This window comes from Anoplopoma fimbria, chromosome 18, assembly GCF_027596085.1.
Source record: "Anoplopoma fimbria isolate UVic2021 breed Golden Eagle Sablefish chromosome 18, Afim_UVic_2022, whole genome shotgun sequence".
In the NCBI taxonomy this organism is placed as follows: Eukaryota; Metazoa; Chordata; class Actinopteri; order Perciformes; family Anoplopomatidae; genus Anoplopoma; species Anoplopoma fimbria.
In genome coordinates this window covers 13,420,951-13,446,613 of record NC_072466.1, presented here as the reverse complement: position 1 = coordinate 13,446,613, position 25,663 = coordinate 13,420,951, and the positions used below count along the sequence as shown (strand labels likewise).

Below are 25,663 nucleotides of genomic sequence, written 5' to 3'. Positions count from 1 at the left end.
ATGCAGCAGAAGAGAAATTGCTGCTGTATGTGGAGGAATAACTGTTATTTAGTGTGTTTGATATCACAATAACTCACAGCATAACAAACATTTCCTTGTAGTATTTCCTTGATGACTCCTTGGAACACACAAATAAACCTCTTTTTGTTTTAGTTTGCTGATCTTGGCATACATCCGCCTCTACAAACGTAATTTTGAATTCACAACAGTGATAGTGCAGGGCTTCCTAGTGACTCAGCAGGCACACACCACATGGCTGCATCAATGTGAGTTTGAATAATGAAGGATCTCCCTCTTAGTTTGATCACTCAACTTGGATCAGCAGACATGTAATTATCTTTAAACATCCATTTATCATATATGACTACATTAAAGTGTTTTTCAAATCCCCCCACAGCAACATTAAAAAAATTAAAGGAAGACGTGGGAGCGCATATGTATAACTTGTGCTTTATTAGGCGAACGAAACAACCAAAATATATAAACATGCATTGTTTTAAAGAATCAGGGTTACAGTGGCTTGATGGGGTGTGGGCATCCAAATCTGAGGTAGAATGGGGACAGAAAAGCCTCTCCGTGGGATATATAAGAGCAAAAACAAAATAATACTGACTGCTAAGACAGATCTCAAAATGTTCCATCAATAACAATATAACACACCCACCGATACCGTCAAATTCAATCAACAGAACAAAAACTAAATGTATGTTTCTCATTTAAGTGATTCATTGGTTTTGTTGTCCTAATATGTTCAACATTAACATTTAAAGCCTCAAAAGGCCAGCACTGTTTCAGTCCATTGAAAATAAGGACTGAATCTATGTGCAGTTGATACGCGCATCAATTCTCAATTAAAATACCTCTCTGAGTTTTTGAATATAGGATTGGCAGTTTTTACTCTATGTACAAGTTCCAGGTTTTTTTAAGAGGATTTGCATTTTTGTTTGATTGATTTGGATGTATATCTTGCTAACAGCTACATACAAAATATATCAATCAATTTTTAGTTATAAGTATATATTTATACATTTGTAATTTAAATACATACACATTCTTACAAATTTCACGTGCTGCTTGAGCTCCTCACCGTCCAACTCTTGTAACTATGACTTAGGGTACTTGCTCAGGACAATTGTAGTGTAAACAGTTGCCATCCAATGCCATACGATCAAAGCTTTTAAATACTCAGCAATAGTTACGTGTTCATGACACTGAATTATTCGGCCACTGGCTGCTTTCCAAACCATTTTCTCTCAAAATGATCGTGCTAACAGAAGGCGTAGCTGGACGTACCAGGGCCTTGCGTCTAGCGTCCTATCGAGGATGAAAACCTGATTGGAAGGTCCATCAGTTTAAAAGTGTCCCATAAAGCTGGGCCTTGGTCAGACTGTCCTTCCTGGAAAGTCCCAAGGAGCCAAATTTTTGGTTGTATGGAGGAGGAGGGGGTGGGGCCGGTGGTGGCGACTGGCTGGCCTGTGCGGGCAGGCTGTGCATTTCCACTTGGTAGTGCTGCAGTTCTGCGGCCATCTCCAGGGACCTCTGGTTCAGAGACTCGGTAGAGCTGTTGGGGCTGGGGTCTACATAATCCGTGCTCTGGCCGCCAGCTGCCACGTTGCCCTCCCTCTCTTTGGAGCTCCCTGAGTGGTAGAGACTGTGCTCCGACCCCTGGCTGTCCTCGGCTCGGTACAGGTGGGCTTGGCTGTGAGCCTGCCGCAGCCCTTGGCTGCATTCGGGGCTGGGGCCGGCGGCTACCCACACGGGGTCCATGACACCCCCTCCGTGATGGTAGCAGTCAGCCCCCTCCTGGAAGCTGCTGTAGAGCGGACCAAGTCGGATCTTGGAAGGCCGGACGGAGAAGTGCTGCTCTGAGAAGCTGTAAGGGGAGGCCCGGCCCGGGCTGCGGTAGGTGTGGGCACTTAAGTCCTCCACACTGAGTTGTCTCCATCGACCAATCAGCTCCTCCTCCTCGGGGGCAAATGTGCTGCCTCTACGACTGTCTCCATAGGCGACGCTTGGGGATGAGGAGGGAGGGAGGGGCTCATAGGGCTCGCTGAAACAGGAGGACATGGTGCGGCTGTAGACAGGCGAGCTGCCGTTCTGGTGGTGGCTCAGCTCCGTCTGCTGGAAGGGATGTGCGTTGGCAAAGCCTCTTGGACTGTCCCTCTCCCAGGATGAGTCACTCTTCCTCTCATAGTCCCCTGCATCTCTCCACTCCATGTAGAGGGAATGGTGGTGCGGGGAGGAAGCTGCACTGCTGGGCGGACCGTTGCCCTTGTCCTCGGACCCACCTCCACTGAAGCTGGAGTAGGAGCTGGAGCCTGCACCCAGTGTGGCGGGTAACTTAGCAAAGTGCTCCTGGGAGAAGCCAGCCCTCAAGCCCACCGAGCCCTCCTCAGGGTTGCTGTCGGTGGAGATTTGGGGCCCGTATATAAGCTTCCTCTGACCGTGGAGATCCATGCTGGGCCTCCGCTCACGGTGCCGGTCATCAGGGCAGTACAGCGCCGTGTCGCTGCTGTACAGGTCAGACTTGTAGGCTGCGCGGAGCCCCAGCCGCCCTCCTGGTCCCAAGCTCTCCAAGATGAAAGTATGGTCCTGGGCTTGGGGGCTGGGGGAGCGGGAGGCCTGGCTGCTGCTGCAGGCCTCGTCTGGTTTCTCGAGCACTTTGCCAATGAGAGAGGCCGGGACAGAGTCGGAGTAGGTGTGGCAGAGAGGAGACTCTTCCATGTGCATGGTCAGACGCTCCTGAAAATCAGCCGGCAGCTACAAGTGCACAGAAAAGAAAAGGGCAGGAAGATACATGTGACATAGGTGTGGCTGTACCAACAGATGGAGCTGTGCTGTAGCACTACTTTCTCTACTGATGATTGTTTGAGGAGGGTTTTACATACTACAACATTTACAGGCTTTGAAATTGTATTCAGTGTAAATGCTTTTTACTGAACTCTTTGAACACTTGAAAAGACTCCTTGGATATTTACTTTAATCAGAATGGTCTACCAGGCTTTCTACATTAAAGGTGCATCAGATTTTGTGACAGTTGTGTAAGTTTATTGCATGTCACACTGATCGATGGGTCTAAAAAAAAATGTTCTCCCAATCTGTGTCAGATTGTGCAATGAATGCATGGTGAATTTTAAGCACGTCAATGTAAATAAAAAATGGTGAATGAAAACCAGAGACACGTCATCAGCTCACGTCATGAAAATGCAACTCTGAAATGTTTCTGTCTTTGCCGGAATCCCACAAAAGTCTTTTTCATTATTCAGTTGCTGGATTTTATACATTTTCCTATTTTACTGGGTAAATATACTGGGTAATATTTTTTTTCTCCAATTCTCCAAGTCTCCAATTTACATCCAAGATAAACAGAAAACTGAAGATTTGTATTCTGATATTCCCATTTACTTTTGCCCCATCGTCTTTGTTTGTGAGTGTTTTCCTTCCAAAATGTAGCACGCTGGCCCGTGTATTACCCTTCATTTTATGTTCATTTTATGTTGGCTGTGGTTTAAAGATGTGGGTTGTAGCAATTTGTGAGAAAATTGGTTCCTAAATTTCTGACAATGTCAGTATTTTGCAGAAGGTTGCCTTTGGTCAGTGGACGTGTCTCCATGTGATCTAGGACCACGTTTTGGGATTGATCCAAAAACCACATCGTGAAGGGGCCTTAACATGAGAACTCTGTATTGCAGGAATACTCAGTGTACATTTGTAGTAAGATATCTATCTCATACTACAGTTTACTTTCTTAACTAAATATATTGCAGTTTCTGTCCCTGTGCACTGCAGTGTGTCAGTTCATAGTACAGTAGTATGAGTATGCCACCACAACATACACCTCTGCATTTACCTCTCTTGAGAGCCGTAACAAAGAGAAAAATAAATGTGAAAATGAAGGAAAACTTGAAATCTTGAATAAAACAGAAGTTGCTCTGTTCTATATGCACTTCTCAATGAATAAAAGCCTCCATCTATTATATGTGCCTCTCCATAGCAACAAGCATTAAGCAAATTGCAACGCATCATCAACAGGAATCTAGTCAGTTGTTCCTAATTGGCAATGAGCGGCAAGCTAATTTTAACTTTGTAGATAGAGGAAAGACTGACACGTAAATACATTTTATCAAAACAATTTTACTACAACTAGAACCAAACTAAATGCCACTAATTCTGTCCACACATTTCTCATTTGGGTTTGTTTTGAACATGATCACAATTAGCTTTTATTTGGCGTTTCAGAACTCAGAGCCTTATCGTTTCACACCCTCTCTGTGGTTGTTTTGCAGCAAAACAAACGACTGGAGCACTTCAGTAGGCGCTGAAGAGCCACTGCACTCCTCAAAATGCTGCAGCACAATTCATCAATATGCTTTCGATTAGCTCCCACCCATAGGAGACTGGTGGACATACAGAGCGTGCATGTATAGCCTCTGACCTCCACTCTGTTTGGCAGCTCTGCATACCAGTTTTTCCCTCTATAACCAATCCTATTCTCTGTACAGCGTGGGTGTGTATTTGTTTGTGTGTAAATTGATATTTAATCAGCCTTACGCAACCAAATGCAGTTTGCATTGATATTTCCATTCAGCCATATGGGCTGAAAACGTGGGGAGCCATCCTTTAACCACGTGGATGCTTGCCAGCTCTAAAAGCCACCCCTGTCACAAAGGCGAGGCACAAGGCCAGGGCTGATGCAGCGGAAAGTGGCACCAAGCTGGCCCAGTGTTAAAACACTCATCGATACCAACATGCATCTCTTTTTTCAAGAATCATCTTGGTAGCATGATGAGGCTGCAGTGCAGTTTTAGTCCCTTGAACAGTTAACTGTCCCTCACATTTGTGCACAAATTGCCTTGAAGTAGTTTGTGTTGTGCTTCATGCTTAATCATTCTCATAAAATGACATGATCACTAAACTCTGTGCACTATAATTACACTCTGACTTAGCTGCATGTTGGGTGACAGGAGGAGAATGACTAGAGAGGCCTCCTGTCTTACTGATCAGTGCAAACACAAGATTTGTGCTACTTTTGCTTTTCATATCAAAGCCTGCATGTAATATCAGTTAATTTTCAAAAGATTAATTGAGAATGAAAGGAGAGATGAAACAGTGAAGACATACCCCGTTGCAAGTAAAAGTCATTAATTTCAAAAGCATCAAAATATAATTAAATTACAAAAGCGCAAAAATACTGCAGAATGGCCAAATTCAAAGGAATAAAAAATTATATAATTGTATTTGAATTATTAATGCATTCATGTCTAACATCACTTTCATGTAGCTGGTAAAGGTGGAGCTACTTTTAACAAATGTCTAAATTGCTGGGTTGCCAAATCTATAATTATTAATAATTAAAATGTTAATAATGTTTGTATTAATAATCATGGCATAGTAACTACAGCTGCATAATATGTGTAGTGGAGTAAAAAGTATGTTCCCTCAGTAATGTAGTGGACAAAGTTGCATGAAGTAGCACTAAAGTACCTCAAAATTGTATGCAAGTACAGTACTTGGATAAATGTACTTAATTAATTTATATTACTGGTTTATGTTGGCAATTTGTAAACTCTAAATGACATTTCTATTGTTTGGCAATATAATAAATGGACAAATGTATAAGAGGAAAATATATACTCAATGAAAAGCAAAGTTAAATGTTTTAAATAACTTTTAAACCCTCAAAAAGTAAAGTGACTGTTGAATTTGCTTCTGTAAATATATAATACCGGAAATAATTGAATAATAATTAGTAATATAATAATATTTCCATCAATTTACTTGTTATAATGTTGTAATAATTATTTTCCAGCATGAGGTAACCACACTTGAATGGTAAATATAATATTGTAATACTGTATGATTTTTAATTCATCCACAATAAAAACAACATGGCTTTCATGGCATAACTACTGTTTTTTTAAAGTAAATTATTATTTGTCAAAATGTTTAAGGTAGCATGTTCAGCTGTGTTAAATTAGCTAACAACCTTTTCAAAGTTCTTCCCCTTCTCTCAGTCGAAGGTTATTTAGCCACAGAACAGCTTTACTTCTCTAATCTCTGGCCTTCCTGCAGTGACTGACAGCAGTCATCGCTCCGCCATGTCTCGTCTCTTATCTCCTCTGCCTCTCAAAAGGACAAGATGACCTTCAGTTATAGTCAAGACAGCACTTTTTTTGACCGTCTTTATGTCATGAGCTGAAAATTCATCTTAGTGCTGCTCAAGAAACTCCTCACTCACACCTCCTCTGCCTTCACATATAACAGCTATTTCTCAATTTTTTTCCTGTGCCTATTTCAGGGCAAAAGGGTTTTCTTGTGACTTTCAATGACTGTTACACTGAAACTTATAGGGATTTGAGGTGACTGAAGTCTTGATAATATTGATGAATCATGTAAAAACATATATTAAGAAGAATTTAAAAAATAAAAAATAAGATTCGAGCTTGATTAAAAGCCTGAATGACGCGTAACAGTCAGTATAGATCTCACCTCAGAGAGCTGCGCCCTGTAAAGAGACTTGTTGCACTGGAGAAGCTGAGCAGCCAGGTTACAGTCCTTCCTGTACATGTCCTACGGAGACCAAATTAAAAGACAAGAAATAACATTCAAGGATGAATATGCACTAGTGTTGGTGATAATCTTTATCATCACAACTGATTATTCTACTCCTGAAACTTTCTTTGCTCTGAAAACTGAAAGTTTGACTGTTTATAGCTGGAAATATCTCTTTTTGCTTTTATGCAGAATTATGAAGGACCAAAGGTCTCTGTCACTGCTCATCTGTGTCAAGTTTTGTAATGGCAAATTTCCCAGTTTTTGTTCAAGGCAGGTAAACAAATCAGAGCTATCAATATGCTTTATTTTATTCTCTAAAGATGAAAATACAACGAGGCTCTTACATTGTCTTCTTGTAGCTTCTCGATGGTGAGCTTTGCCTCCATCAGGTGGTTGTTGAGGACGAGGATCTCTCTGCTCAGCGCATGCTTCTCATCGTCATGGTGCTGAGACTGATGACAAGAGAGACGTTTATACAAATTACCAGCATGGAAACAAGACTTATAGATTTTTAAACACTTAGATGTTAACATTGAAGTTTTCAGTTGATACAACACTCATCAAAGCATGTGTCCCCAGTTTTGACAATCTTTTAATTAATCAAATTCCACAACAGTAATTCACAGAACTGAGCACATTTGCCATGACTTGTCTATGTTAAGGATTATTATTAATATTTCGTAACTGAAAATATGCTTTGATGACTTTGTTACTTTTTTAACATGGTGAAAAGCCGAAGAACCCTATATTGTTAGTTCCTTTACTTCTAAGAGTGTACACTAAAGATACATAAAGCAACTTCACACATTGATTATATAAGTGGCAGCAAGAGATACTGGAGCTGATTTTTTGGTTACTAGGGTAACCAAGAAACCATGACATCAGTAAACTGAGCACTCCGCGGAAGAACATTTTTTCTCTTCTTGTTGGCTAATGAAGACTTTCTGCTTTCTGATTTACCACCTCTGTTTGACGTTAGTATGATATGAGAGCTGCAACAAACAAAAAGTGGCCTTGTCTGCAGTCGTTTTGTCTCTCTTCAGGCTCTTTCTCTGTTGAACCGTGTAGCTGTGCAAGTACGAGCACACACAAAGTATATCACTGTGTTTATCTGTCTTGTAATTACATCCTCTCTTTGTGCAGGGCCATGGGGTCAGATGGGTTTGTGGCACCTCTGGAGTAAACAAGCTTTACGATTGCAGAGAGACTTACTCAGCACCTCTCTCACCCTTGAGAAGGGAAGACGTGAGATGAATCAATAACAGCTGATGAGGACGCTTCAAGAGAATAAAAAAGCCTTTGCCGTTTATTTAAAAAAATGACAGTTTTCCTTGTCATAAAAAGTCGGGTGACCCTCAGCTCCTTACTGACTTGGTATCTAACTGCTGAAGCGTTGTAATCACGCAGAGGGCAGTGATGATTATTATCTTGCTCTGTAACAAACCCATTGCTGAGCGTTTTCAGCTGCCTATTCAACAGCAAAGAAACCTGATTGTCATACAGTGTTCTCAGGCCAGCTAGTTAATTGCATCTTTCCACTGGCAAAAGCGGCGTCTGACAAATGAAGTCAGGTGCGACGCACTAAGGAACAATGGGTTTGCTATCACGCTGCCATTGGAAGGAGGACAGCCAATTGTAATAGGCCATAATTAACGTCAGTGGTACCAACAGCGGGGCATATTCATATTCAAATTGGCCCCTCCAAATGCTCTACACCATGTCTAAACCCCATGACTTGCTGAGGCGCTTCTTTTTTGTTAGCAGGGACATTCAAATGACTGGATGTTTCTCAAACATGAGGTGTACACACTTACATTTCTGTGGATTTTTTCCTCCAGATCTTGGTTGATCCTTTGCAGTGCTGAGTAGCTGCTTTGTATTCTAAACGACACAATAAACGACATTGCTCATTTGCAGATAATAGTTTGAACATAGCAGCCTGAGACTTCTCCAAAGCATATCAGCATTCTCAGCAGTACACAAGTCAGAGCTAAATTACATGTCACGGTTTCAGTTTATAGCACTTGTAAGTCATTTTCACACTAAATGACCTCACTCTACTGATATGAGGATTTAGAGAATGTTTTATTCTGAAATATGTCACCCAGAAGGCAGGTACATACTGTTTAAGGCAAGATAATGGCGTGAATCACAAACTATGAGCATTGGATCCAAACCTGGGGAGAGAGGCTTTTACGGTGTACCACAAGGTGCATAGCTTGGTCCATTATTGTTGTTTTTTTTGCTGCGTGAATGCATTTGGCTTTGCTCCAATTCAAGCATTGTCAAGATTACGATCTGCTTTTGACATTTTTCAGAAACCCCTTCTGAACGTGTACCAAATGCTGTACCAAATGCTGATATGACATGATATGATATGATGATATGATATTTGTTTCAATCACAAAAACCCACATTTCCAAGAAAAAATATGTCCTCTTCCTTGTACTCATAAACTAATACTAAATAGTATTTGAATAGGGTCAAAGTTACTTTGTTAATGATTTTTTAAAGGTTCATATTTCCTTATAATCTACAGGGTAGTAGATAGTTTCATAATTTCATACTAATAAGGAAAATAGAGACAAAATGTGTCGCTTGGTTTTTTGTAATAAATGTTTCTCTTTAGATGCCTGTGCTTCATTCTTGATATTCTCATACTATGAGACAAAGTCATCTGGTCCTTCATTGCAGCAAGAGTAGAAATACATACGTTCCTTTCTATTAAGGCTATGTGGGACTCCTTTTAAACATCAACAGTATATTACCACTCTCCTCAATTTGAAAGCTGCTGTTCACTGGACCAGAGCATAACACAGGCTAACTTTAGACATCCATGGGAAAATACTGAAAGTTCAGTGCATTGCTTCATAGCATATAACTGAAGTGAAAAACAAAGGATTTATAGCTTGAACGTCTCATCTCACTGGATCAATTTATCCTTTTAACTGTGGGCATTGTTGGAGAAGGATTGTTTTGGATTCCTGTTTATATTCACGTGTGACTGGGCTCTTTGGTAAAATTTTCCCTGTCTATCCATGTTTTCCCTCTGTACTCAGATTTCTCTTACAATAGCTATTTCAGTCTAAATCAGTTTTAGATTTTTTTTCACAAACAACACAAAATTAAAGTTTCTCATACTAGCTTTAAGTACCATTTTGAGGCACTTGTACATAAACATATATTGTGGATCCAAACACTTCACCACCGTGTTGACCAGTATTTATACCTGCGCAGTTTATCAGTAAACTTGTCCAGCTCCTCCTGTGCCCGCCGCAGCTCCGTCTCCAGGTACTGCCGCGTGGAGTCGAACTCACTCTGCAGCAGTTCCAGCTTGTGTGTTGTGTAGGAAAGCCTCTTCCGTAAGTCCTCCTTCTGCTCCAGCAGTGAGCTGCACACACACACACACACACACACACACACACACACACACACACACACACACACACACACACACACACACACACACAGCAGATGATTGTGTTCAGGACATATTGTGCAGGAAACAAGCTTGTAAGTTGGGTATATGCTTATCTAAATGGACTTATAAGGGTCTACATATCATTTTAATGGACCCCTGAGCGGCCATGCAGTGGTGACGAGAACATCATGAGAGGGTGATAAAAGCAGAAAAATTGTGTGAGAAAGTGCTTTGTGTGAGGAAAACATGGGACCAAAACACAGATCTCTAATTAAGAATCCAGGCAGGGGTAAACAGGGACACAGAGCTTTTTATATATATCTTTTGAGCATTAGATCTTTTTTCTCAGCATTAAAGATCATCACAGAAACCCCATCATCACTGAGAAAAAAAGATGATGAAATATGAGCCAATGAGCTCTAATATATCACACAAATAGACTGTGAAGGCTCAGATTTACGGAAAAGAGATACCCCCCACATGTAATTCAGCCAGACAGCACAATGATGACTTTTTTTCAGAGCATTTGCATTACTTGGACCTCATCTCATAAAAGGGCAAGTGTGAGTGGAAAAAGCGGAAATGTCTGTTGCCTTGATGGATATGAGTGTGCACGGCTGGGCTTAATGGAGCCTGTATTGACGGACAGATGGAGGAAGGAGGGTAATGACTCTATCTGCAGCCGGATAACAGATAGCAGAGAGAGTGGAATGGAGATGTGGGGCGCTCTTATCACTTCCTCTCTTTGCCTCCGTTAACAAGATCATAGATACACAAGGTGGGGGCTGAGGAAGACTGAAAAAATATTAGGGACAGATTCCTTTCAATGTTTTTCAGGTCACTAAGTGGAGGTGCTATCCAGTTCCTAGCTCATTAATATGCATGATAAGAACTACAGTTGGGAAGAATAAATACCACCAGCCACTTTTCTGTAATTCTGTCTTGTTTAATTCCAGTTACATGTTTTATCTTATTAACCACTTTAGAGAGAGTTTTAATGTTGGACAGTCACATAAATAATACAAATAAGCAATTTTTGATATGAATTGATTCACAGACACACAATACCCAGTGGTATTTGATGTCACATATATACTGTATAGAGTACCATGCATTGGCTTGCTTTCCTTTTTTTTTTTCTTGACATTATAGGTGATGCAACTTGTGCCATCAAAGCCCATGTGGGCTGGGAGCCTTGACGATATAAAAAGAAAACATTCATTTATTCATATAGTAGAGATGCTGCAGAAAGATACATTTCTCAGAGACGGAGCTGCTCTAGAGGCAGAAAACTCACAAGCCTACTTAAATTTCAGTGTGCAGGGTCAAAGAATTTTTGGCTACAAGTCATCATATCTAAAAGACAATGCATTTAATTTGTTTAATCTCCAAAAACTACTCAAATGAGAATTGTGTGATTTGATACTATTATTATGGTAAAACTAAGTTTAGGTTAACTAATATTTCTTGGCTTAAAGACTAACGTTTTGATGCCAAGTCTTTTAATAAAGTTTGTTGCCTTAAATCCATGTGTTACATTGTACTTTGGACCTCCTGATACAACATTGCCCTATTCTGAGAGCAGCAGACAGGCCTTACATTCCTTGCGAGTTTGAGCGCTATTTACTCCCTATTTTTATTTCTTAATGAAAGATATTAAACTACGAACTGTAGTTGACTGTTGGTAGAAGAAGGGACATGTAGGTTTTCAGCATCAATGTCACAAGTTTTAAAGGCACCGCCTTCCTTCCTAAGATGCTTTGTGACAGTACGACAACTAGAGGTGGAAAAATATAATAGTAATATAATATACAATAAAGGGCCCTTAAAAAGCATTTACTTTTGTCCACAGATTGCATTTGTGTTGCCAGTTAGCTAACTTTCGTTTCTATCTTTCTTACTTTCTGTCCTTTTAAATTATTTTTAACTCAATCAAAAAAGTATTTCTGCCACAGATCTGCAGCAAGACATATTTGTACAAATAAAGCTCCATTTACCAAATAAAAGAAAATACAGTTCTAAACTAAGCTAAATGATGAATAAAAGACTAGTAAATTGGATTAATAATTACACACGGGATCTGGAATTTTGTTTAATTTTTTCAGGTGGTTGCCATGAAAGCTGCTGCATCTACAACGAAGTCGGTGAGTAAAACAATACCTGCCTACGAAGGGATTCAATGAGTGTCTCAACTGACTGCAAGGCATTTCGGTTCTGCGTTACCCAGCAGCCCCTCACATTCTGCTTCTCTTTGATTGACAGCCATTAGCAAGGGAATACAGGTGTTTGTTGTTTGATAGAGGATAGGTTTACGTGAAGTAGCTCCAGGGATGAAAAATCCCCCATTAGTGACCTCCTCTGTGAACAGAAGCTGAGTCAGACATAATGAGTGCTTTCATTCCGGTGAGATGAGATGACGAGGCAGCATGACTCCTGGGCTTGGATAAGCGGGATGAGGCCACTTTCGCATCACCGGGTGACTACAGGAGACACCTTCGTGGGCGGATGAACGGACAAACAGATAAAAAACGAGGAGAGATGGAAAGATGGCGTCTGAGAGTTACTCTCTTACCTCTTTTTCGGATGTTTTCCGCCATTTCGGGGGACTTTTAAGGCAGTTTTGCCAATGTATATCTTTTTCATGGTTTGTCTGTGTTCCTTCCCTCTCATGTGTTTATAGGGGTTGACCACAGGGAGCCATCATATGTGTTAGTTTCCCAAAGGAGACCAGCTAAGTGTGGCCAGCAGAGTTACACTAGAGTAACTCTACCTGCGTTGATCCTGCCAAACAAAGTAAACACACAGATTTGCAATTATTAGTAACTACAGATCAACGAGGGATCCTGTTTGAAGGACAAACTTGATATATATTTTGCAGTGATAGTCATTTAATGGCAAAATAACCCACAGTTTTGTCCTTGACAGGAATGCTGAAATAGCCTTAAACTGTAATATATTAAAAGTTACAGCACTATAAAAATCTTAAAAGGTTAAAATCCACCCAGGGTGTTGTAGCTTTTGGTCTCATTTTTTTTTTTTTATGTTTTACTGTGTTGTGAAAATAAAAGTATCTGGGACATTGGTGTAAATGTCAAGCTTTGGTCTCAGTCCTTCAGACTCAAAGAGCAAGGGATTCTTTCTTTTCTGCAACAAAGTTCAACAATCAAATGAGGACAAATCTACTGAGGGAGAGGCAGGATATGTTCCACAGCTTGCACCTTTGTGGAATTCATGTTGGTTAAAATAAAAATGTTACAACCTATTCGTACTTTTTTCCTCAAATCCATGGGGGGGGATTGTTTGCATTAACCTCTTCTAGCCCTCTTTACCATTGAGTCAGTTCTTGTAAGTCTGACAAAAACATAGTGTTTTGTTTAAGCACCTATTCAATTGTTTAAAGTTTAGAGTGTGGGCTTAGAGCATAACAATTGGAAGTATATGATGGCCATTCTTGTGTCCCGTAAGTTGCTGCAGCAAACTTTTAGGGTTGATATTATTTGTTACATAGATTTAATCTGAGGTAATGGTTCAGGAAGTATTATCGATTGCATTTTAACAATGGTCTGGCAACATACTGAAACTACCTGATACCTGTCATCAGATATCGATTTAAATGTTTCTTTAAACAAGAGAAAAGAGCACAGAGACAAACATAAAAACAAAAATCTCTCATGTGAAATGACTAAAAACTGTCTCAATTTAGCAGATGTGATTTTGCTCTAAAGTAGTATCCCATTTTTCATAGTAATAAGCTGACAGCTCAAAATGTTTTCAGGGCCCTTAAAATAGAAAGGGAAATGTATTTGTAGGTTTTATGCTGCTTTTGTGTTCCCGCTGGACACAGTCCTGCTTCATATCACTGGTGCTTGATGAAAGGCCTTTGTGACAAGCAGGCTTATCAGTAAAAACAAACATCCCTCTATTCTCTTTGTGGCAGACTTTATCTCTTACATGTCCAAACAAAAAGGACATGAACTGACACATCCACCCTGTGTTGAATGAAAAGAGTTTTGACAAGGCCGAAGCTTCTTTTCCAAATATTTCTACAATCCCCTCAATCGAGTGTGTCTCGATGGATGTCCACAGCACAGGTGCAGCTGTCAGCTTGCAGACAAATAGTGCGTGTTATTAGATGAGACGGCGCGTCAAAGCTTGATCAAAGCTGCTCTGATGCGAGCGCTGTACTGTCCACTCGGAAAGGAAACAATGACAGACGGCGCATGTGACTGCGGTTTGGGGTTACAGCCGTGGAAAGCCTCACGTTTGGGATGTTGTATCCATAGATACGGTACACACGCATGAGTAAAAACCTGATGACATACAGAAGAGAAACATGTTGATCCACTGACACCCAGTTGTTGTGAGGTGATTTATGCTGCTGGCTGAGGAGGCAGCCAGGGAGACATGTACTCCTCCAGATGGTGACAGCTCACCACCGCCACTGGAGCCTTCACTCCAGCTGCTCCCCTCTGAGTCATAGCACACCGGCTCTGGATGTGTGTGTGTGTGTGTGTGTGTGTGTGTGTGTGTGTGTGTGTGTGTGTGTGTGTGTGTGTGTGTGTGTGTGTGTGTGTGTGTGTGTGTGTGTGTGTGTGTGTGTGTGTGTGTGTAAGATGTGGTGGGTGTGAGCATGTTTTCGTGCATGTATGAGGCTCTCGGTTTGTTTTCATGCAGTATGCATGCGTCTATACGCCTCTGATTGTGCATCTGTATGTGTTTTTCATGTAGGTGTTTGTGTGCTGCGGCATCAGCTGTGCCAATTCAATCCCCTATTTCAAGGAACGTAATAAACCAACAGTCTCTATCATGAAAGTCAAAAAAAAGGACAGCTGTTGGCGACATATCTCCGGCCACGTCAGGTGTCCGCTGTCAAACTGCCAGCATACAACAACTCTCCCTCTCTCATTCACTCGCTTGCTTTTTTCTTCCTTCAGCCCGATCCTTACACTGCAGCAAAAGCATAGACGGGGCTCGTTCAGATGGCGCTGCCTGCCACCCACTCGTGCCATGCTGACATTTGAGAGGAACTCAGAACATTGAAAAGAAGAGGAAGGGGAGGTGGTAGAGGAGGAGGAGGATATTAAAGTTGGGGAATGGGGAAGAGGGTGAAGCAGGAAGCGTTTTAGGGGGGGGGGACGCCAGCTAGAGTAGTCGCAATTTAGTCAAAGACAGGAAAGAGAGTGGAGCCATCACTAAATTAGAGAGGAAAAGCAAACAGAGTGGGTGTGAAGTCATAATTTTGTCTTTCTCTTTCCTTTCCTCTCCTCTCCTCCGTCTGTTCTGTTTCTTCCTTCCTGCCGCGCTGATTGCATCTACCTTGCAGATAGACAGGCTCTCAGGAAAAGCCCTTATAAGAGGCCCAGACCTCAGCATTAGAGCGGGGGGAACCCAGGCGGCTGACTCATCCTGTAGCAGCAGAGGAAGGAAGACGCTCTTTCTGCTCCGTATCCACGCAGATTAACAAGGTAGCTAACCCGAAGCAGTCACTCAGCACAGTGACATGTACACTATGACTCAACCACCTAATAAAGAAAAGAATCAACTCTAAACTTAGGGCACCAAGAGTATATGTGCTGTGTGGGTTTATGTCTCAGCTGTTTCTCTGTCCAGCATTGATTAACTCTGGAGCAGACAGCTAAGTAGTTACACACCAACTACCAACATCATTAGTAGCAGCAGGGGATAATGACCTGCTGAACGGATTTCATGTGCTGCTGATGGCACCCGGCAAATGGGGGGGGTATAATCACAACAACCATCCCGAGAGGATTTTCCGAATACAAACACAAAAATATACACAATTCTGTTGCTCTTCTGATACCCAAAAAAGTCAACACACAGAGCCGATTGAGTCCAACACCAACACCAGATCAAGTTGAGGTTTAGGCTTAAAATAGCTCTGCATTAAAAATCTAAATGGGTTTTGCCACAGGCACCAAAAGGGAATAAGATCCCAAATTAGGCATTTTTGGAGTGGAATAGCTCTTTCACAGTTTTAAGAATGTAGTTCTAAAAAACACCATTTTTTAGGAACAATCATTGTTCTTAGAATGTAATTTTGAGGGACTTCTTTCGCTCCTATTTCAGAGTCGGAACTTTCCCAGCACAAGAGGAACTATGTGCGATGTAAGCATAGGTTGATGGGTCGAACACATGAGCCAATGAAGCATCAGCAATCACCATTTTCAAAAAACCTGTTAGCAAAACGACAGACAACACAAAACACAAACAACAGCTTGTAATGAAAAATATGGAAGAAAAGGGAACTAACCCAGTAGCACAAACGGTAACTAAGCCGAAGACTTTCGTGACGGCTATTTGGATTCCGTTGATAGGATTTTGGAATGTATGTGTGTGCGAGCGGACATCGGTTAGCATTCCTATAAGTGGCGCTATGCAATCAGAAATAAGCCGTTCAAGGTTTGGTCCGAAAAAGAAAATGTCAGGTTTTGTACACAACAATGAATTTTAATGGAATATTCAGGCATTTTTGGGAAATACACCATTCTGTACAGTAAATATAAAGCTAAATGCAACAGCCAGTTAGCTTAGCTTAGCATGAAGAAACAGGGGGAAACAGCTAGCTTGGCTCTGTACAATGGTAGAAAAAGTTGCCAACCAGCACCTCTAAAGCTCACTTATTAACACTTTGATGTTGAGTGAGAGGTAAATGTTTTTGTAAAAGGTGAAAAATGTTGTGAAATAATTTTTTTTAACATTTCAATATTTTAAAATATCTCCTAAAGAGTAAAAATAAAGATACTGAGTACTATAATGATGTTGTTGTTAAATAATTTAATAAATATGTTAACTAAAGTTGTATTTTATTAACAACTTTATGGAAATCTAAACCTTGAGTTCGTATCCCAACTTATATAGAATACATACAAAATAATGTAAAATGCTGTCACAAAAAAAGTCTCTCAAAAGTGTTTTTCATAAATAATTAAATAAAGAAAAAATACAAGTTTGGAGTAGAGTAGAGGCAAGAAAACCCCCAAGCTATAAGACCACTACCCCACACACACAAACACACACACAAGCTGTTCTACAAAAAACAGCGTCTGCCTCAAGACAAGAAAATTATGTTACGGTGCCAGTAAATCCTACTGAGAGCTGGCCTAGCAAAGCCACTGAGACCTGGTCTTCTTCCGATCCAGAAGATCCTGAAACATTTTACTCAATTTGAAACTCAAGTTTCCTGGTGATAACTGTGTGTTCCAAACCAGTGAGTCTGAATTGCTTCAGTATTTCATTTTTTTCATAACGTAAATGGTAAAGATATCCTTATTCTGTCCACTTCCTTGCATTCAGTACCATCATTTTTTTGGCTCCCAAATTTTTGGTTGAACAATCATTTTTATAATAAAAGACGTTAGTAAAATGTTGTGGCATATACGCAAATAAGGCTCGTTCGCCATCTTTTCAGCCACAACAAAAAGGAGATGGGACGAAGAAGCACAAGCAGCTTTTCAAAAGGGTTCAGCTCATTAAAAATAGAACAGAGACAAACACACATACATGCACACACACACACGCACACACACACGTACAAGACACACCCACTCACGATCACAACTGGTGTTTACGAGTGGCGCTCAAATGGACAGGTAGTGATTAGACACAACAAAGGAACCACCTCTGCGAATCTGCTAGCCTGCAGTGTACCCCTCTGTGTTCTGTGTTTCCATGTATGTCAGTCTGTATATGTGTGTGTGTGTGTGTGTGTGTGTGTGTGTGTGTGTGTGTGTGTGTGTGTGTGTGTGTGTGTGTGTGTGTGTGTGTGTGTGTGTGTGTGTGTGTGTGTGTGTTTGTGTGTGTGTGTACATAAGCATTAGCCTCTTATACATCACAACTGTATAGCAGGCGGATTGTGCTTACAGGTCCATCCATGACTCTTAAGAGGCAACCTAAAAAAGTTTCAACTCAGGGATGCATGAATGGAGCTTTTACGACAAAAAGGAGACTATACTGAGAGAATATAGAATGCAATAAAGTGCTAGCAGGTTTACAGCATAACAGCAATAATTAAGTGGCATATTAAAAAAAAGATATGAAAACTGTGACCTCCAGTTTGGGATCATCAAATGCAAACAAGCAACAGAAAAGAGAAAAGAAAATATGTATTTATGTGTTTAATATATTTATGCTGCTGTGATTTTACAGTGAAAATAAAGACCTAAAGCAATAGTTAAAGATTTTGGGGAATAAGTTTATTTATTATAAGGCTACAGCCAACAGCTTGTTAGCTTAGCACAAAGACTGGAAGCAGTTGCTTTTCTCTGTCTAGGAAATGAAATCCCCATTTCATCTTGTTCGTTTGTCATCTATAACAATTGAGGTGTAAAACAACAAGTTGCGGTTTTACGGGGTTGATGTGATAGCTGCAACTTTTCATCCATCTAATCTATTACTTTAATCAAGTAACAGTTCCTTTATAAACTTCTTTAATTTCATATTTTATTCTTCAATTAAAATTTGATGAAACATTCTCGTTAGTATTTTTTGTCTGGATTAAACAAACATACATAAGATAATGATAGATATAATGTGCTAATCGTCGAGTTTAAGAGGTGCTGATGGACCGATTTTTTCTATCTTGAATTCAAACTCCACTTGTGCCACTATCACATTAGCTGCTCAGCAAGATTCTTAATTCAAACTTAATTAAATTAGTGTCATGTTCTCTTAGTTCAGGAAGGAACTGATTTAACACATACTGTAGATCACTATGTTTATGTTCAATACAAGTCAAAAACTTGAGCTATGGCAGCTGGCATATGCAGTGAAGCAATTAACATGGTCACCGTCGCCAGGAATAAATCTGACCTGTGCGATCTGACCGCTGGTGCTGAAGAGGGCAAAGGGGAGGAAGAATAATGGGGTTGAGATGATAAGATACACTTAATAACCCCAGATGAGCTGTCAGTGCTCCACCACAGGAGGAGAGAGAGAGAGAGACCTAGACACAGAGTGGGAGAGAGAGGCTGACTGTTCAGACCACAGAGGATATAGAGGAGAGCATTAGTCTGTTAGACCAACAACGTCCACTTAAGCAGATCAAATCTAACCTCTCTTCAGACCAGCCTCTCTCCCACACCACTTTCAAACATATAAGTGTCTGCTATTGCTCTTCTGTATCATCGCTTCATCTATAATAAAAGTGATTCACTGGATGCCTTATTCAGCTGGGATGATGTAGTTGCTAAAGTGTTTAATATTTCTGGTATTGATATTAGTTAGAAATTGCTTTACGTGGTTCAGCATGAGCAGAAACTACCATCTGAACAGGTAGAAAAGACTTCATCAACTTGGCAGCCAGATAGCTTAGCTTAGCATAATGACTGGAAACGGTGGGTAACAGCGAGCTTGGCTCAGTTTAAAGGTAACAAAAGCTCCCTGCCAGCAAGTCTAATGCTGGCTAATTACCATGGATCTTGTTTGTTTGAAAAACAAAAGTGTAAACACGGCAATTCATTTTGTGCCAGCCTATTTCTCAGTGACTTCCTCAGGTGTCTGGACAACAAAACGAGGAAGGAAGTCACTGCAACGTGTTATTAGAAACAAACCAGATATAACGTGTACGTTTGTGAGGGTTAAAGGTGCTGGTTTGCAGCTTTCATTATTTAAAGACCGAGCCAGCAATTTCTACATTCAGATCTTTATGCTAAGCTAACCGTCTCCTGGCTGTTGATCGATATTCAATGGACAGACCTCAGAGTGGTCCTGATCTTCTCATCTAACTCTCAGCAACAAAAAGGCATAAATCCAAAAATGCCAAACAATTTATGTCAAAGAAAAACTTGAATAACAATGGGGTCACTTAATTTAAGTGAAAATTATGTGAATCACTTGCTTTGGCTTCCCTCACCAAATCTCAACTAAACGGAAATTAATGTTATATGATCCAAAGCTCAGGAAGAGCTACTTAATGGATCTGGACGTGGGGTTTGTTAAATTTAGTAATTGTTTTTTGAGTCTTTTCATTCAGGTTCCTAAATCCCTAAAACTATGTCAGACTTTTGTTCTCATGCCACCCAAGGATGTAATTTCATCATCACTCCGTAAGCTGCATTCAATTTCTGCCTGTCAACCATCCTGGGAGAGTTGCTGTCAATTTTTTCTTTTTCCCCCAAGTGGGGTCAATCTCATTTCTAAAATAAGACACTTCAGCAGAAGATGGCTTTGAGGCACCTGCTTGAATATTCTGACCGCACTTTTAAAAACTCTTAAAAACTTTAAATCTGTTTATCTAACCGAAGACTCCTCTGCTCTGGAGCTCCCTGCTGTGCTGTATCTCCATGTAAAATTTACATCTCTATCTCCACCATAGGGCCCCTGACGCAGGAGCCCAGCCAAGGGAGGGACAAAAATGAGAAGGAGAAGGAGAGAGAGAGAGCAAGAGAGGAGATAGGAGATTTCAGGACATTTCATCACTTAGAGTGGAAGGCGTCTTGGAGATGAGATGTATGGGTGGAGGTGGGGGTTGGGTGGGATGGAGATGTAGAGTCAGACTCTCAGGTAGATTGAGCAACCTTTTAAAAACTTGGCACAGTGTATTTAGAGGCCACAGGTGACCTTGTTTCCTAATCAGAACAGAGTGAGGAGAAAAGACACAGGACGACCTCCTCTTATCTCAGCAGAGCCGCTTTAATTCAATTAAAGCTGTGACACAGTGGTGAGGGCACTTGATGCCTGATATTGGAGAAACACCCTGTCAGATTAATTACCCCCCTCATCGGCTGGTTAAACGGCTTTTAAACTCTAATCTGCCTGAAATCGTAATAATACCATCGGTAATCGAACACAAAAGGGAGAGCTCTGGATCTATTTCCATCTGCGCCGGATTAATAATGGTTCATTAGTAATAGTATCAATTACGACATGTCTACTGTAGGACAGTGAGGTGAAAAGGAGAGAGAGGGAGAGGAGGGAGAAAAAGCAGAAAAGAAAGCAGATCCTTTTCTGCACGTCGTCATGTTTGCTTTGCTGCCTTAATTCCCGTGTAATGCAACTTTAATCAGAAAATTGGGTGAGCACTTGTAATTTTGTAATGAGCTCGTTAAAATCTGTTTATGCAGGCATGTGAAGGCATTAGTTCAGTTATTACCTAGGCTTTGCGTGAACATTTGAGACTGTCAGGTTTATTTAAATACACTAAAAAACACTGATTAGAGCTCTATTGCTCAGTTGTTCTGGTAAAGCAGCGCTGCCATGCAGAGTAATTAATCAGTGGCTTTAGGTGCATTCCGACAGGTGACTGTCTGAAATCATGCAGAAGCAGATGTATAACAGTCAAGGATGGACATTTTTACTACTATAACACATTCAAGAGTAATTTCAGAAAACACTCTTGATATATTCGTTAGAGAAAAAGCTTTTACAGTAACGCAACATACGCTGCAGTGAATTTTCAAGCCAAGAGATTCCCTGCATACAACCACCAGCCTTGTTCTGCAAAAACAACACCCTGTTATCTTTGACAAACTATCAGAAAAGCAGATTACTCATAACAGCACCGCATCAATGAACAGAGAGCACGAACTGACGCTGTGAGTTCAGCCACACCACATACAGATGAGCAAACATATACGCACACATCAAAACACACTCACACAGACACAGCCGAGCCAGTAACAGTAATCCAAATCAAAGATGCAAACAGTGAAGCAGTACCTTCCGCTCACGCAGAGCTTCATCCTGGAGACCGAGAGATAAAAAAAATCCTGCCTCCTGAGCCTCGCCGGGGAAATGGAGAAAACCCCCCCTTCTATATGCTATCTGGATTGGCTTACCCAGCTCTCCCTTAAAGCTCAGAGAAACCCCACCACATGCACACCAGCACACCACCACCACCACCACCACTGCCACTGCTGCTGCCGCCAACACCACCACGCCAATCCAACACCAGCAGCAAAAGCAGCTGAGCAGGGGGGGGGGGAGAGGAGGGGGGGGGGGGGGGGGGGGGGGGGAGCGAGGGAGAGAGACTGTGCAAGAGTGGAAAGACAGAGAGGAAGAGTGGGAGGGAAGGAGCTTAAAAGGAAGACGACAGGGAGAAAGCGGGGGCGGGATGATAGAGCACTGAAAGATATGTGTGCAGAGACAGAGAGAGAGAGAGAGAGATGGAGAAGCTTACCTGATAGTGTCTATGTTGTCCATCTCTTCGTCGGGCACCTAGAGGAAATGACAGCATGTTAGTGGAGGGGACCCATAGAAACCGGCCATGGAGCCGCCAAGTAGAGCGTCGCTGCAGCGCGAACACAAATCATACATATTCAGCAGGCACGCTCTCTGTTTCCCCCTCTGTTTTTGTTTATTTCTTCCCCTCTCTCTCTCTCTCTCTTTCTCTCTCTGTCTTTCCTGCTCCCTCATTCACTCCTCTCCCTCTACTCATTCTCTGCTCGTGAGAAAGCCCTCATCAGGCTGTCTACATCTGCGCTTTCTTGAGGTGAGAAGAGAACAATCATATCATGGCAAGAGTGTGAGAGGAGAGTGTGAGAAAGAGAAGGGAAGGAAGGAGGAAAGGGGGGGGAGAGTGGAAACCTCCATTGCAGCCAGACTGCAGATAGATGGCGAGGCCCCCCCACGAGAGATACTGGCAGCAACTCAATATCCTCGTCTAGGTGCTGAATCGGAGGAAAGCGAGAGCAGAGACGGAAAGAGAGAGAGGGAGAGAGAGAGAGAGAGAAGAGGAGGCGGTGTGGAGAGAGATGGAGAACAGAGGGAGAGAAGGGGGAAGGTGAGGGGGAACAGGTGGTCCAATCTGTTGAATCTAACATCTCAAGTCCCAGGCTGTTAGGGAGAATACGTTTTGTACGAGTCTGCTGCTGGCCCCTTTTTACTGAAGGCGATGAATTATGCAGAACTCCCCAAGTATTGTCATCTTCATTCAGATTTAGGGACGCGGGCCTGATCGAGTGTGGCGACCCATGCTGCCGTGTTTTCATGGTTCATGATTTGGTGGAAGGCTGGAAAGTAGGTTTAACTATCAGTTAGTGGGGGGGGAGTCGTGCACGTCCAGTAGTCCAACCGGTGCAAGGACATTGTTTGATCTCCAGGGTTAGTGGAGAAACATAACCGAGTCAGAATACCAACAGGAACACGCTTTTCTTAATCCGGTGGGGGATGCTTAACGAATCAAGTTTGCATCTCAGGCGAGAGCACAGCTGAAGGTTGTGTGCCTGTGAAGAATGTTTCGTTACTGCGCTCTCACTTGTACAAGGACTCGTGTGAGGAGAAGAAACTTTGCAGCGACACACATCCACACTCTACACCAAGATGAACGCCAACAGGCTCACATGCCTGCCTCTCTCAGCCCCCACACCGCCCACCTTTTTTTCAAGCAGTTGCTAAGGTGACGGCAAAGGCTGAATTTTAATCAGACAATAAATTAAGGCAATGTGATCTTCTCCTTTATTATTAAACGGCAGCGGTGCTACTTTCGAAGATCTGTCAAGTATGTTTTGGGTTCAGAGAGAAACACGTACAGAGTGCAAATTAAAACTCTTTGTGAGCGCCGCAATTGTGAGCACCCCTGGACAAAAGAGATTGTCCAGGGGTGGCAAAAAATAGTGATGTTTGTGCTTAATAATGACATTTTATGTTTCTTAGTAACTGAAATAATACATTTTGAAATAAGAGGAGGATAGCCGGATGGATTAACATCTACCACTGAAATGAATGTCATGCTGAGACTAGAAATACACTCACTTTTGATGCAGTAAATGCTAAGTGAGCCTCCAGGCCTGTCTGTCTGTGACACACACACACACACACACACACACTGCTGCTGTACATATGGGGGAAACCACCGGTTGCTATTCCTAAAAGACAAACAGTTGGTGGAACAGGTTCTCTGCATCCACAGCCATTTTAGCAATGTTGTGTCTCCAGCTGAGAAAATGATGGATGTCACACAATAAATGCTGCTGAGGGGGCTGAGTCAGTAAATGACTGCATTGTTCAGTTTGGATTATGTGGAGGAGCTGCTGACGGGTAGAATGCTGATGAGCAGGTAGCCATTAAGCATGTTCAACGGTGTGCATGGAGCACCGCTGATGAGAAGCGTGGTAAGTGCCGTGTAATCATCGCGCAAAATACCACTTGATTGATACTTGAGACCTCCTGAAAGACTCTAAAATCTTATAAAAAGTACTTATCATTTGTAATTGCCACTTAAAATGTCTTTAATATGATTAGGCTACTATGTCCGGCAGTATTCATTATTCAAATTGAATACATGCATTGACAAATATTAAAACTGAGTGCAAGAAAGGACTTTCTGCCGTAAATGACACCAGCCAAAAGTTTGCACAATGAGAGCCCGTCTTCCTTTTGGACAAATTTGATCCAGAAGCGTTGTTAGCAGAACATTGTCTCTCTTCTTCTTGGATGCCAGGACGACAACGCGAAGAAGCCGAGTCCACTGACGTGTGTGAAGTCATCAGCCAACAGTTGCCTATTTAGATACGGAGCAACAATAGCATTTATTTGGAGTGTTTTTTCCAGCCACCTGACAAATACAAGTCCAATACTCACTCTCCTTTTAGCTCTGTTTTAGTGAACATGCTTCACTAGCAGGTACAGTGGTTTTTTTGAGTGTTTTCACTAAAAACCGCTCCCAGCTGCAACTGAGAGCAGTGAGGGTCAACAGAAACAGTAACTCTTTTTTCCCTTTCTTTCAGTGTGTATTTGTACATGAGAGTGTGTACATGTGTATATAAATATATGTGGGGCTTGAATGTGTTGATTGAAAGTGTGTGACTGTAAATGTGCTTGTGTTTACCGTATTTTTTTACTTGCATTTGTATATTTTTCTTGCGAGACATGAACATGAGCAGATTGTGGAAACAAATTGATAATAAAGGCTAAGTTTCTTTCAGATTTTTTTTCTATGAAAATATCTTGCCCTCTAAAACCTTTTTGAAATATTCAGATTATTCCTGTATGCTTTTGTTCGAATCTTGATTGAAATAAAACCCCATCGACCCGATTGTACAAAGAACTAAGAGCATTATGACTTGCCCATTTCTTCCTGTACCTCTTTACGCTCTGAATAATAGAGCAGGAAAGCCCTACAAAAATCAAGAACAACTCACTCAAGTCCTCCAAAGACTTGATTTATTCAGGCATCCCTTCAAAACTCTTTGAGAAACAATTTTCAGCTCCAATCATAACATATGTTCTGAGGCCTGGCTTTGATTAATGACTGGGACGACTTTCATCACTCACCATGTTGATGCCCTTGGGCAGAGAGGCGGATCTGTAAGGGTATGTGGGGAAGTCGGGATGAAACTCCGGAAAAGGACTCGTCATCTCAAACCCTTCACAGAACTGTGGAGGAGGTGGAATCACGTTGTTCTCGTCTATCTCCACCTGTAGTGGTGTCTCAGCTTTCACCTCCAGGTCCGCTGTATCAATGTCCGTCTCCAGGTAGGTTTTCTCTGCTGGGTCAGGGGGAGTCTGCCCTTCATGGGTCATCTTCTGCTCGAGGAAAGGGCCCTGCTTTTGGGCCATTGAGCAGGGCAGCCTGGGGCTCCGCTGTGCCGCCGCTTGGATCTCCTCTTCAGGCTGAGGTGGACTTGTGGCGGCGACGCCGGAGGGAGAGACCGCTTTCCCAAATGCCTGCAGGCTGTTTGGATCGAGCACATTGGACGTCACCTCATCCAGGAACTGTGAAAACTTCAC

At 41.7% G+C, this 25,663-nt stretch overlaps 1 protein-coding gene across 1 annotated transcript; it reads right to left on the bottom strand.

The window, feature by feature from the left end:
- Positions 1-1,347: 1,347 nt before the first annotated feature.
- si:dkey-174m14.3 (uncharacterized protein LOC563117 homolog) lies at positions 1,348-12,646 on the bottom strand. The gene is made up of 6 exons (XM_054619016.1): positions 12,549-12,646; positions 9,785-9,946; positions 8,370-8,436; positions 6,900-7,007; positions 6,490-6,570; positions 1,348-2,760 (listed from the first exon to the last, which is right to left on the bottom strand). The coding sequence occupies exons 1-6, from the start codon at positions 12,644-12,646 to the stop codon at positions 1,348-1,350; spliced, it is 1,929 nt and encodes a 642-aa protein (XP_054474991.1).
- Positions 12,647-25,663: the final 13,017 nt, after the last annotated feature.